We start from the raw sequence: 14433 nt of genomic DNA on the forward strand, positions 1-14433 counted from the left end.
AAATTAATATATTATTTCGGACAAAATAGTTTCATCTTCTAATTATTGGTAGCTATTTGAAAGCTATCTGATCGTATTCTAAATGTTATGTGCACAATAGTTCTAAAGCTCTGATGGGTCCAAAATATTGATCTAATAATAGGAGACAAGAAATCTTTACTTGCAGTGTCTCGATAGCACGCGGCACGATGTAAGGATTGTACCCGTTCTTGACGTATGCGATATATGATGTCCTCACTGCCAAACGTACCACTCTGTATAAGATAGAAAGACAAAAAATCGTGCTTGTGCTAAAAACGATGCGAGCTAATTTTGCTCGCATTACCATGGAATGGAACTCGACTGATTAGTGTATGCATGCGCTAATTTTACTACTCAGAACAAATCGTCTCAGCTGCTATAAGTATTTAATTCTTAAGAAGTGTGATTATTTTTTTTACACGAAAATATATATTTTCCGGTATTATATGAAATGCTCGCTGTGATGTATCTCAGTGATTCGATCTGATTGACAAAGGAAGTAGTCTGACACGTAGACACGCATACACGCCATATTATACACGATAACATTTAATTGATTTTTGTAGATAAGAATGATGTCAGATGGGACACTGAGACAGTCATTAGCATATGGAGACTGATGCTTTTCATATAGGTAAAATATATATTTATATATATATACATATATTATTTAGATTAGAATTCTCATGCAGTATATTATACGTAAGTTGTGCCTGTGTAAAGTGTGTGAATGTATTGTACCTGAGAGTATGAATATATGAGAGAAATTGTTAATATAGAGTATATGTAATTACAAGAACGAATGAGAAAGAAAGCGAAAGAAAGAAAGAAAGCGAGCGAATGGGAGAAAGAAAGAGAGAAAGAAAGAAATAGAAGAGTGAAGAGAGAGAGAGAGAGAGAGAGAGAGAGAGAGAGAAAATGCGAAAGCCACGATAATGATGTACATACACGTGGCATATTACATCGTTATAGACACGTATACATACGGGTATGTTCACCGTATGTACATGTGTGTACGTGATCTAAATCATATATTTATTTGCGTTGGAGAATTGTGTGAACGGGTTTCCTGAATGGAATTTGAGGTTTAGATACGATAATGTTTCCATCTAATAACAGACTTGAAGCATATCGTAAGGATATTTAATATAAAAGTGTTTGTTGAGAAGTAATTCTTACGATATGCCTCATATTGTTTGGAAAATATGCTACATTAGCATGTGCTACAATTTGTTAGACCAATTTGTTAGAAATATTTAGTCTATTAAATTTATATTGACAATATATTATGTGCATTACAATATTATTATAATATAAATATTGTTTATATATTATATATATAAATATCAATTTCAATATTTTAGTTTGACAAAAATTGCTAATAATTTGTTAAAAATGTGTCAAATTGATTGTTAAATATTTGAAAAATGAATTAATTTTATTACGATTAAAAAATCGAGCTTTCCTGTGCATACCTAGTGTAGCATATTCCCAGAAATATTCTTCGTTTAATTGTACATATGAACAGTTGCTTTATAAGTGACGCAGTGTGATTGATATGGTGTATATATAGAATTCAGGTGCGTATGTATTTATTACGCATCGGAATAGGAGATGATTATGTTAAAAATATGCTATTTATGTGTAGAATAGTCTAAATGACTTTCTACCAAAGATCATCGGAGTTTAAAAGAGATAAAAACAAGGGTTCTTTTATCAATAGAAATGATATATAACAGCGAAATAACAAGACAGCACGACAGAACACGATTATTAAAATAAGTAATGAAGACGAGGCAGGCACATGTTTAGGACATGTGTATGAAAATGATTAAAGCGAGTAAAAAGAGGAAACCATTTATTGAGATAATATAATGAGATATGGTGATAAGATAAAATGTTATATTTTTGTAGATTTGTTATTGCGTAAAATGCATTAGGACAATGAGAAACTTTATATAATTTGAGTAAAATGACAGTTAACGAGTCTGAGAATAGTTAAAGGAGCAAGATCCTGTGAGAAAGAGAGAGAGAAAGAGAGTGAGAGAAAGAGGGATAAAAAGAAAGACAGACGGAAGTGCTTTAAATGGCATGTTAAGAAAATGACATCCGCGGATAAATTTTGCTGAAAAGAAAAAAAAAAGGAAAAGTGAGTCCCATGTTCTCCTACATTTCCGAAGCTCTCAGTTTCCTGAGTTGCGTGTAGGAACAGGAAAAAAAGATATATAACGTATATATATGAATAACAGAAATGAATTATAACTAATAATGTCAGCTTCGATGTGCGCCGAGCATATGTGGAAAATAATTGGACTGTTTTACGCGAAGCATATGCGAAGTAATCAACATTTGCTTAATGTATTTGTCACGACGAGCGTTTGTAAATCATACGTTTCACGGATACATGTAATATGATTTTATAATCATTGGAGTCTCATAAACGACTTATGATTAGCGTACGAACGCTTACGATTACTTTGCAAAGTACGTTGCAATGCACGATCGCTGATACGATATTCTTTTTTGAAAACGTAAATTTCGAGAATTGACAAAGCCGTTCGTTTTGAACGCGTATATAATATACACATGTACACACATAATACATATAACACGTACTAGCGAAGCCGACCTTCTTGAATCTGACGAAATACGAATTTGAGAGTAAAACGCCACTTTACGCTTTTACGTAAAGATAGATGATTTTCTTTCTGAGAAATCGAACTCTTGATATATATACCGGATATAAAACAAATAAAGACACAAATAACGATGTATGCAACGTGATCAGTTGCTGCTGCACTGATATGAGTATGCAAAACAATATAATAATAACGTGAAATAATTTAATGTAAACGCGAAGCGTAACGCAAAAACGATAAAAAAAAAAGAGAATTCAATATTGAATACAACAGAAAGCAGAAATGTTGAAAACAAGGAAAACTCGCATAAAGCATTAACGACGTAAAAAACAGGCGCGTTTTCGCAATTCAGAGCGTAACTGCCTGGCTTTTCGTTGTAATAAGTAGAAAAAGTGGGGCCCACGAAAGTCGTCTATGATAATACCGAGACATACCATTAAAAGTTATAAATAATCTATCGTATTTTATGAAATAACAATCTATATTGATCTTCGAAACATTGTGTGTTGTGAACAGATAACTAAATAACAGAAAAATTAATTGTACACCAAGTAAATGCTAAACTCTCGATAATCTTGTTGGAATGACAAAACCATTGTAATGAAGAAACGGTTAAATGAATATCGCACAGAATTCATTTTTTACGATCTATGTGTCGCGCGTAATGTCGCTGCAAAGCACGTTGTCGCGAGATTAACATGCTTGATTTTTCGAAGGAAAACGGCTATTTTCGTTTCGTTTCAACGCCAATTTTCTAGCACAGAATATTATACGATATGCTGCCGAGTATAAGGTTCCCATTAATATTTTAAACATATATTTTTATCAACAGTTATATCTTTTATTGAGAGAAAAGTCCCGCTTTCTTATGTATCTTCTGTACGTTTACTGTCCTCCTTCTTTTATACCTTTTAGAGCCTTAGGTTGCCCTGCAGGAATCTTGAAAAAAAGGAAGACTATTTAATTTTCAATAATTTGTTTTAAATGCTAGATTAAAAATAGAAAAGAAAAAAAAATATATATTGTATATTTACGTTTCTCATATATTTTAGATGTATACGCAGTGACAGGCATCGTGTTACGCGTATACACGTGTGTTCTTCTTATCTTTTAACTTCTTAACTGTAGCCTGTACGAGTAGAATCGAACTTCTCATAGCGATCCGACGTTAAGCATAATAATGAAAAAGAAAAAAAAGAGGAACCACCTCTCTGAGTTATGCGCACTTGACATTTATAAATTTTAAGTTTTCCTTAACGTAGTTTTGCTTATATACGTAATATGAGATATAAACTAAAATAACGATAGCGAAACGCAAGTGTAATGTAATAAAGTAAAAAAGTAAAAAAAAAAAAGATATCGATGTAGATGAAAAAAAATAACGCATGTGGGCCCCGACACACACCTTATATATTCTTATTAAATATTACATAACGTATAACTACGCTATTATTTTTCATAGGGAAGGAAAAGATTACACGCATACGCGCGATAACATGTATACTTGATAATCATTAGTACGTTTGTTTTCCCGTTCTTTTTTTTTACTTTCTCTTCTTATATCCGAAGGAAGAAAAATATAAACGACGCGAAAGCGCATGGGATACATATGTGAAAAAGGAAGGAAATATACGCGTATATTACTATTTACGTGGATGTATCTGTGTAAGAGAGAGTGAACGCCCTTTCGAATTTTTCAACTAAGATAATTGCACTGTGTTCGGAACTGTCGCTTGAGTTTCCGGTTTACGAAGGGAGAAAACGGGAGAGAAAGAAAAAAAGAGGGCAAAATCGTTCGTCGATCCGAAAAAAATTGTACATGCGCTCAGCTGTTATTGATGATTATATAATTTGACTTCGGTGGGTCGGTCAGCGGATAGCGTATGTTGCGAGACAACGCGGTGCGCAAACTGTACCTACATTTCGAGTCGCTACCTTTTTTCAGTGCTATTTATCGGGTGGATATTAGAGGGACAGGAAAAGAAGGAAACGTAGGATCTCGCGACGAGTATAAAAAAAAAAGATCAAATCCCATTAGTAGAATGAAAAGTTTGTTCGCACAGGAAAGAATATTATATTTGTAGCACGTGATCGTTTGTGGTAATTAATTAGCCACCGGGATGCCGAGAGTTCGCCAATTCGCACGTAGCCGACCCATCCGCGGTCCTCGCATTTATATAAACGCAGCTGCATTGATGTATTCTTGTTGGATTATTAATACCATTGTAAACATTGTACTGTTGTAACATGTACCCCATTCATGTCTGGTGTCGAGCAGAGCTGATTCTATGCTTTTCGCTAGTTAAAAAAAAAAACCAAGAGATCGTATGCACAAGTTTCTGAGTAACTATTATTCGTACAACTTCCATGATCCTGTGGGGGATATTACGTGATTTAACAGAATAAAGAAACGGAGCAAAAGAAAAGGAGTAAAGAGAATCAGTGCTGGCGAGAACACGAGGCAGAACCGCAAAAAAAAAAAATTATCGTAACTCTAAAGACACATTTAAACTACTTTTTAAAAAGCGGATACATATTTGGAGAGTAGCAGGTAAATAATTAATATAAATGTAGTGGCAACTCTATATAATATTACTGCAAAGAGAAAAAAAGAAAAAAAAGATATATACGATGATTATTCGAAGTATAAAATGCGAAACGCACTCTTAATGGATGTTATAACGATTTAGAAATATTTAAATTGCATTATTAATACTTGCTGTAAATCTGGCTTTTGGAACGCAAATGCTCTGCCTGTCTTCTTACGCTCGCGAGCCGTCGTTGAATCGCGAAATTTTCTTTCCTGGAGAGATGGAGAGAGCAGTTGATCCAATTGGCAGATACATTTAAGTTTCCTCCTTTTTTTTCAAGAGCATAATATTTAACCCTTCATTTATCTTCTATAAACGCAACCTCTCACAACACACATACACACGCAAAATTAGAGTATTTAAGATTTGTAGGATCCTCCGTTCAGTTTATAAAGAAGCCATGCGCGAGATGTGCGGCTTTTGTAAACGATAACGAACTTTAAATCGAGTCCTGTAAGAAAGCTCTTAGCACGAGTAGAGAGATTGAGAGAGGATGAGAAAGAAAGAGAGAGAGAGTGAGAGAGAGAGGAGAGAGAAAGAGAGAAGGGGAAGAGGGAGTTTGGATATGGTTGGCTGATATTTTCGGAAGTTTAATGATTTATTGAAAACGTGTTGTCATGTCTTGAATACAATTAAAAGAATATGAAAAATTACATCCCGAGCAAATACTTTACTTCCTGATCCACTTATATTATTACAATTACATTTATGTTCGTTCAGTTATTGTACTTACTTACGATTTTATTTTATCTGCTTATAAATGCTCCATACAAAAGAGCGACATGCAAAAAATCGTTAATGTGTAAAGCACAAGTCCTTAATTTAACGTGAGACAATTTCATTTTATTAATTTCGAATACTCTATGTTGCAACGTGCAAAATGTTCCTAATAATATTAGCTATTATAATATAGCTTATCGAAAAAAATAAAGAGGCAAGAAGTGTGAAGAGTTACGTGAAAAGTTGATTGTAACGCTTCATTATACTGTTATTTATATGAGAATATTAGTGTTAAATTTAAGCATTCAATAAATAAAAAAGAACCTTATTATCATAAGGCAGTACGATTTATCATTTTATTTTCATTGTACTATTATTATTGGAGTATCACTTATTCAGCTTTCTGAGAGGACTAATCCCATCACTTACTGGATAGACGAAAAGTCTTTTCTTGTACTTTTCTATGTCAATAATATGATGATCTTCAATATCCTTATTCTGTTCATTGGTTATATACTCCAAAACAAAGTACTGCGCTTTCTTGCGATCCTCTGCAGTATCTACAATTTTTTTAAATTTTAATTCTTTTAGTAACTTAAGTATAATCCAACAAAAAAAAAGAAAGATAAAAAATGTCACAAAATTAGAACTAAAAAAATAATTACAAATTGGACCGATGAATCTAATCAACTAAGAGAAATTCGATTATTGTCAAAGCGAATCTTAGTGCTTAAATATTTTGGTGCTCAACAGAAAAAGTTATTTACTTACTATTTGCTTCCTTGGCTGCACTTTCTTTCGGATCAGTTCCTACCACTTGCACGCTCAATTTTCTGAAATTATTTCCGTTCAGTGTGTGCTTTGCAGACCATTCTGTCAGTTCGTTGATCTTTATATCTTTTATTGCAAGTACTTCCCTCTCGAGTCTGTCAAACATATATCGCCACTTCGTGATCTCATTCCAGTTTCTGTTAACTTCTTCTTCGAGATCGATATCAGCACATTGCTTTACTTTTCTTAGTGCCTCCTTGCAATCATCCAAATCTTCTTGTGAGAATTCTTTCAAAATCTCATTGAACGATTTCAAAAATTCTTCGATCCGCTGGTCCACATGCTCGGTTGTATATTTATCTGCCTGAGTGTGAATGGTAATGGAATATCCTAAGATTCCGTTGACATCTCTAAGAACGCAGGAGACGTCATAACCAAGCTGTTCTTGAGTTCGCAGCCGATTGAATAACGGTTCTTCCATTATCATCTATAAACAAAGTGCGGATGAATCGCGATAATCGAAGATGTTATTCATATTTACTTTTACAAATAAATTAACTGTAAACTGAAGATTCCATGCATTAAAAATATATGAAACTAAGTTCTTTAATACTTACGATCATCAGATCGATCAACACCGATAATTCGATCGATGTGACACCGGCTTGATAATAATTTGTTATTACCGAATTTGCATCAATTTTGTTGATATTTTTCAACTTGCAACAGGACGTGCCCACCGGTATCTGAGTGACTCTCATCTGCGGTATCATACTATAAATCAAAGGACCGCAATTAATTATTTCAACACATTTGTGTACAGTATCGATCGCAGCGATCTGCGTCATGTTGCCTTGCACGAGGCACTGAATGTACAAATGATTGGTGAAGAATTTCACAAAAGCTCGGAATTCTTCAAAATTGATACCACGTAGAGCAGTGTGCATGTCAACATTTGTATAATGGACGAGTTTTAATATCCATAATCTCACGTCCCTGTATGAAAAAGAATAAAGATTTTTATATATATATATATATATACACACACAAAATCGATTAATCGGCAGGAATGTAAATAATATAATTAATTTCTTTCAGTTAAATAAGAACTTTATAGTTATTGCTTTATAATTATGCTTGATAATTATGCTTGATAACAAATCGCTAGTACCTAACGAGTTTCCCAGGTTTTACAAATGTATTGTAATATGTTTTAAGTTGTTGCACTTTAACAATTTCAAATAAATCCTTTGTAACAAGGGTTGGATACTCCACCATGTATTTTGCAATAGCCATCAACAAGAGCTGCAATATAAATAAATCATTGATACACCTCGAAATTATATTTACAATTCCAACGCACACTTTAAACAAATACTTACTGGCAGTTTTTCGTTAAACCCATTTATTTTTATTGTGATACCTTTCTCACTAACACTGATGATATAATCAAATCCAGCTGCTATAGCAGGATATAATTCTTCAATCAATAGCAGTTTTAATACATTGCAGTACATTTCCATGAGAGCTGCACTGAAATGTCATTATAATATGAAAGTTTTTTTAATAACATAAATGATTATCATAATAAAAATCATAATATTGATAATAACAAATTATTTGATAATTATAAGATATTAGTATATAGAATGACAGCACAATGTAATATTACATTTTACATGCTACTTACTTTTCTGGTGATTGAAGTCCCAGAGGAGTAACAAAATGAAAATTCATATAACATTCTGGCAAACGAAACTTGGGATCCGGCCGATACCAAATCTCTGATATTGCATCAGAGTATAATTTTACAGGATATTTCGGAACTTCCGCTGGCAACGGTATTAAAGAAAAGTCGCTGGTAAGGAATGTATTCTCTAATGGTAAATGAAAATCTGACAATGGTTCGATAGATTTCCAGCGTTCGATCCATTCCTTTGGTATCTCGATTTCCGTATACTTGGTTTTGAACCACGGCTCGACTTTATTTAATTCGAGACAGTCAAAATCTTCGTTGAAAATCATGATATTCGCAGTCTCTGGCACCAAATAATCCAAACATTTTTGTATAGCTTCTGGATTATACTCAAAATAAAGCTCGTTTCCAGTTATATAATCGCGCGGCGGGTAGAAGTGCATACTCTCACACAAGTCTTCAACGTATTCAGCTGGGTCCTCCTCATCGGCAAATCTAAAAAGATCTCCAAGTATAAGTGGCGTCTCATACATATTTAACATTGTTCTCTTTCAATCACATCTGTTTCACACATCTATTTATTTCTACAATTGGTTTACCTAAAATTATTTTCTCCAATCTGATAAATTTCATCGTAAATTCTTTTTTGCGGACCCTCCTTCTTCAGTAAATTGATAAAGGAAAATATCGCATCTAGAACTTCCTCCAGATGTTGTTGTCCCTCATAGGAGAGTACTACAGTAAGCTTTAATAAGGCATACATGGAGCTGTGTTCGAAACCGCTTTCACTGTTACCACTGAATATATCGAGACTCCACATTTTTTTGCGTAAATAACTAATTAAGGAACCTTTTCCTTCATGTCCAATAATCCATGAAACATATTGGTGTGGTTTACTTTTGTACAAATGAAGTAGCGAAGGCATTGTCCATGTTACTTCTAGCTGCAAAAAACAATTTTTACAATTTAATATATTTATTCAGTATAGAGATTTTTTTGAATCTATTCAAGTCACGTACTTGGCTAACATCTTTAAAAGGTTTAACTTTATACATTTTTCGGAAAGCGGGAGTATCAAAAGAAACACCGTCTTTAAATGCGGTAAAATCATCAGGAGGCAGCCCATTACTTGGTACATCAGCAAAACACGTTGTGACACATTTTTCCAATGTATCCAGCGGTAGTCTCGCCTAGAAAAAAACGTATTATGTTATTACGTATTATATAATTAACTATCTGGCTCGTAGCCCTTTTTTTAATTATTGATTTATTCTGATTGAGCCATTTTAATAATTTATAATTAACTATATTTGATAAGTAATTAACAGTTCTCGTCAGTTTTAACAATGCTACCTGTATAGCTAGTTTCATTCTGTGAGCGCTGTAATGACGCTTTCTGAATTTGTGTAGTTCTTCGTATAATTTGTCGTCCTGCACATTATCGCGCAGTGTTATTAAATTGCCCCAAATAAACTTGTTGGCTGGATGATCAGTTCGCGCAAAAGAAGAAAACAATTGTTCCTTTCTGTTCTCATCATAAGGTAAGGCCAACTGAAACTCTATATGAGCATGGCATATCAAGACTGCAAGTGATAGCAACAGTATTACGATTATGATTTATATACCACTTTCTACGGCCTCTCGCTCCCGCGTGATGGCATCTTTTTTCATCAAGGGTTTGATAAAAAATTGAGCAAAACGATCGAGAGCTGACAACAAGTGTTTCTCCTGGATATCGAAGTAAAATGTTGTATGCTCACAATCCGTTGAGGCATTGGTAAAGCCACCACGCTTACTGATAAATGCATCAAAATCGTTTTCCTGCAAGATGATACTTACACATTTAGATATAATAATAAATGAATTTTATAGCAAATTCACACATATATCATGTTTTAGTACTTGAGGATATTTTTCAGATCCCATGAAAACCATATGCTCAAGAAAATGTGCCATGCCTTGAACTTCTGATGGATCGCTGAAACTGCCTACTCCCACACATAGACCACATGCAGCCTGTTTAAAAAATATATATGCACATCAGTTTGTATACACATTGTATACAGAATAGAGAATTAAACACAATCAATGGAATAACAGGTAAAAAATTTTTAATTGAGTTATATTTCTAAATGAATCTGTATGACTGTATATACTCTCTTGCAGATAGTAGATAAAGGTTGCTTTCCTTTTAGGCAACATAGTTAACACAAGTATCGTTCTATCTTTGTCATTCATTGAACGTCAAAAAGCAGGATTGGCAAACGTTACTTTGTCATTACTTTTTATAATAAACAATTTGATGACGATATTTCAATTTTTTATGACGGTAACGCTAACTAACTAAACGTTAACTAATTAAACGCTAAGGTTGTACTAAGGTTAGAAAAGTCACTTTGAAAAGTAACTTGTCACTATTACGCGTTACATTGAAAAAGTTATAAGTATAACGAGTAACGCGTAACGTTACTCATTACTAAAAAGTAACGTTACAAATTAGGAGTTATTTTTTTCAGTAACGAATGACTTTTTCAATCCATTACAAGTAACGATTGACTTTTCTAACTCTGATGTTACCATCATAAAAAATTCACAATGTCATTATCAAATCGTTATTATAACAAGGTAACGATCAACAAAGTAACGGCGTTAGAAGTATAACGCATTACTTGCCAACCCTGTCAAAAAGGATAAAACGATGTTTGCGTCGAGTGAGTTCTCTAAAAGGAAAACAGCTAAAATGTTTCAAACGAAAATTCTTGATAAAACTGATAAAATTAAGCCTTGAGGAAATAGATATCTTTTATAATTTTATAGGTTTTTCGATATTACAACAAATTTTTAATGATTATGTAATAAATTGGCGCAAAAAATACATCCTAAAATGTCTTATTCATACCTTTTTTTCGTCTCTCTTAACTCGTTTAACTGAAGAACCATCTTCTTCGTCATATTCATCGCTTGTATCACCTTCATCTTCGTTTTCACCGTTTCCTCCATCCTCTTCGCTACTTTCCTCATCCTCAGTTTCATCTTCGGTAGATTCTGTATTCATATTCAAAATAACGCAATTAATGCTTTATAAATGCAGATAATTATATATATATACACACCTTTTTTCATTATCATGACATACCCTGATAGAAAAATGGTAGCAATTTGCTCGTAAATTGACAACAAACTCTCGATCAGATTTTGACTACAAAACCATAGCCATTTGTATCTACATTTGACTTGGATTTGTTAACAAAACTTGCCGACATGTTTTGACAGCAGATTGCTGACAAAAACCAAGCAGTCTGCTGACAATGCTGACATAACTTAACAGCAGATTGCAAACAGAAACCGAGCAGAGCCTGTTGATATAACCTGATGGCAGATTGGCAGCAGAAACCGAACAAAATCTGTCATTTTCATTTAAATCAACCTGATTTCTTATAAGAAATTTTGCATTCATATATATACACGATTATATATAATTTATATACATAATTATATATTTATATATACTGGTGTGAAAATTGGAAACAATCAATACAGTTTTATTACTAAAATAACAATTAATACAGTTTTATTATTAAAATAATATTGTTTGGCTTTACATTTCAAAATACACATGAGAAAGTTACAAAATAGTTAAAAAAATATTCGGAGATTCAGAAAGCCTCCAAAAGAGCTCGGGAATCTGTAAGAGATTTGCCTATTCGTTTTATATTTGCTAATTCTTATAGAATTCTTGGACGTTAAACCTTCTTATGAGAAGCAAATCTACATGGCAGAGCCATATATGAAAAAGACAGATTCAATTTCTGCTACCAATCTGCTGTCAGGTTATACGGCAGACTCTATTCAGTTTCTGTCACCAATTTGTTGACATAGTCAGCAGGCGCTTTGTCATAATTTTGACAGCAGTTTGTTGACATTGTCTGTGATAATACAAACTCTATTTATAATTTATTACCTTTCTATAATAAAAAGTTGGTAGCAGGCTCTGTTTAAAATCTGTCTCCGCAGGCTTTGCTATCAGGGTAGCTAACATCTTATTTTTAAATTTATATTATCAAATATGTCTTACCTTTATCCTGATCATCCTGATCCTGAGAAGCACAAGGTTTTGAATGTACATCAGATATTAACAAAGCTGTTAAACCATTTGGTAATTTGATGACTCTAAATTAGGAAGACAAAACACACAATAATAATATAAGAAATCAATAAGAAAATTTATCATATAAAAAACCTAACCCTTCCTTATAAAAAGTAACGTTTCTCTAAAAAAAAAATTATTACCATTTAAATAATATTCCTCATCTCTATTTCGATCGAAAAAAATGCGGAAATACCCTGCCTTACCTGTATTCTTTCTTATCGTTCTCTGATTTGACGGGCGTCTCCAGATATTCAACTTGACAACGCTCATCGTCACCGGCCGTACTTTCCACCTCTGGCATTATATTGACGCAGGGAAAATCAGAATGGAAATTAGGTCGGTCGGTAGAATACAATCCAATCGGAAAACCCACAATGGGATTTTGAATCGTTTTTAACTTCCTTTTCTGTAGACTCTGCACAACTTTTCTTAGCAGTCTAACCGATACATGTCTACATACACGTCTGACAATGGTCAGTTGTCGAAAAAAATTAAGAGCACGTGTCATACGCGCTTCTGTACGGTCTGTAACCAGTCTACATTATCGATATTCAGGTTTCTCATCTTTTTCTACGTTTCTAGGGAATTTCGGTACGCTGTCATTTAAGTTGCCTATTCATTTAAAATTGTATTTTGTAATTATTTAAATAAAAATATCATTTATATAATTACAAAACGATAGATTTTACTTTCGCTGTTTCTGTTATCATGTACTGTTAGTAGATTCTGTTATTATGTTAGCAGATTTCTTTTGACATTCTACCGATAAAATGTAAGACACTACTCAAAATTTATTCTCGAATCGTTCGACAAATTGCTAGCATACTGTTATTAATATTTAACTTGCTGAATTATTAATGAAAAATATCCCATAATCGTTGTTTACTCAATAATTAGAGATGCATTAATAAATAAATTCTATGTTGAAAATAATATATATATCTACTATAATATATGTACTATAAATAATTTGTTCATAAGCATGAGTGGAAAAGAATAATAATGTAAATAAAATGGTCGCCATTTATTATAAAAGTAAACATGTTATTTATACAAAAGTGTCAATTATTTTAATAATAAAAGTATTATAATAAACATTAAATATAATTGAAATATAATTATAATATTATGATTTTTCAATATTTTAATATTTTACATTATAATATTATATAACGTTTTAATTACTATATATATTAATAAAAATATTAAAAAATTAATAATTAATATTAATAGTGTAAAATAATGCTTTGTATTTATTGTAAATAAAAAACGTGAATATATTATTATAAGCATCAAATAATTAATAATAAATATTTTAATTGTAATTAAAACAAATAATTATGTTATATCACATCACAATATTATAATTAATTCTAATTATTCTAAAATTAGTAACTTAATATTAATAGTATAAAATATAATGTCGTAATATATCATAAATCACAATAATATGCGAAGATATCGTAAATATTAAAAATATTAATCCTAAATTATGTTCTAAGACATTATATATACTAACTTACATTGTCATTTATAAACAGGAGAAAAAAGAGAAATCAGATAGTTTACATAAAAATAGTTTATATAAAACATATTCTGATTTTCTGTTGTGCTAAAACAATTCTAGTTCTGATTGTTTAGAAATATTATGTGTATCAAAGCAATCTTAGCTCTGCTAGTCTGTTCAAATTTATTATACATATATTAGTTTGGTAAAATATCACAAAAAATGCATATATTAGGTGTACAAAAAAGTTCTGAGCTTTTTTTGTAAAATTCAATCTTTATTCAAAAACAAACGAAAAAATATTAATCAGCGAAATATTCTCCGTTTGCATCAACGAC

The 14433-nt window shown here is 32.1% G+C and overlaps 2 protein-coding genes across 2 annotated transcripts in view; both read right to left on the reverse strand.

Annotated features, from left to right (window-relative positions):
- Positions 1-5519: 5519 nt before the first annotated feature.
- On the reverse strand, positions 5520-13109 carry LOC108727050 (nardilysin). The gene is made up of 14 exons (XM_018454948.1): positions 12792-13109; positions 12514-12608; positions 11338-11483; positions 10341-10454; positions 10064-10259; positions 9792-9997; positions 9458-9628; positions 9038-9381; positions 8433-8933; positions 8125-8275; positions 7914-8047; positions 7360-7738; positions 6743-7229; positions 5520-6531 (listed from the first exon to the last, which is right to left on the reverse strand). Exons 1-14 carry the CDS (start codon positions 13094-13096, stop codon positions 6359-6361), a joined length of 3402 nt encoding a protein of 1133 aa, XP_018310450.1. The 5' UTR covers positions 13097-13109; the 3' UTR covers positions 5520-6358.
- Positions 13110-13129: 20 nt separating this feature from the next.
- The window catches only part of LOC108727042 (aminopeptidase N), an 11458-nt gene continuing 10154 nt past the window's right edge, over positions 13130-14433 (reverse strand). Inside the window, exon 15 of the mRNA XM_018454941.1 lies at positions 13130-13200. Coding sequence (XP_018310443.1) covers positions 13130-13200 — 71 coding nt within the window. The remainder of the gene's footprint in view (positions 13201-14433) is intronic.

This window comes from Mycetomoellerius zeteki, unplaced genomic scaffold (assembly GCF_001594055.1).
Source record: "Mycetomoellerius zeteki isolate Tzet28-1 unplaced genomic scaffold, Tzet1.0 scaffold47, whole genome shotgun sequence".
Taxonomy (NCBI): domain Eukaryota; kingdom Metazoa; phylum Arthropoda; class Insecta; order Hymenoptera; family Formicidae; genus Mycetomoellerius; species Mycetomoellerius zeteki.

Excerpts from the sequence above, each read along its gene's own strand:
- LOC108727050 (XM_018454948.1), bottom strand. The coding sequence starts at position 13,096 with ATGACACGTGCTCTTAATTTTTTTCGACAACTGACCATTGTCAGACGT. Across the intron at positions 7,739-7,913 it reads AAACCTGGGAAACTCGTTAG|GGACGTGAGATTATGGATAT; the intron begins GTACTAGCGATT and ends TTTTTCATACAG. Across the intron at positions 6,532-6,742 it reads TGCAGCCAAGGAAGCAAATA|ATACTGCAGAGGATCGCAAG; the intron begins GTAAGTAAATAA and ends AAAAAATTGTAG.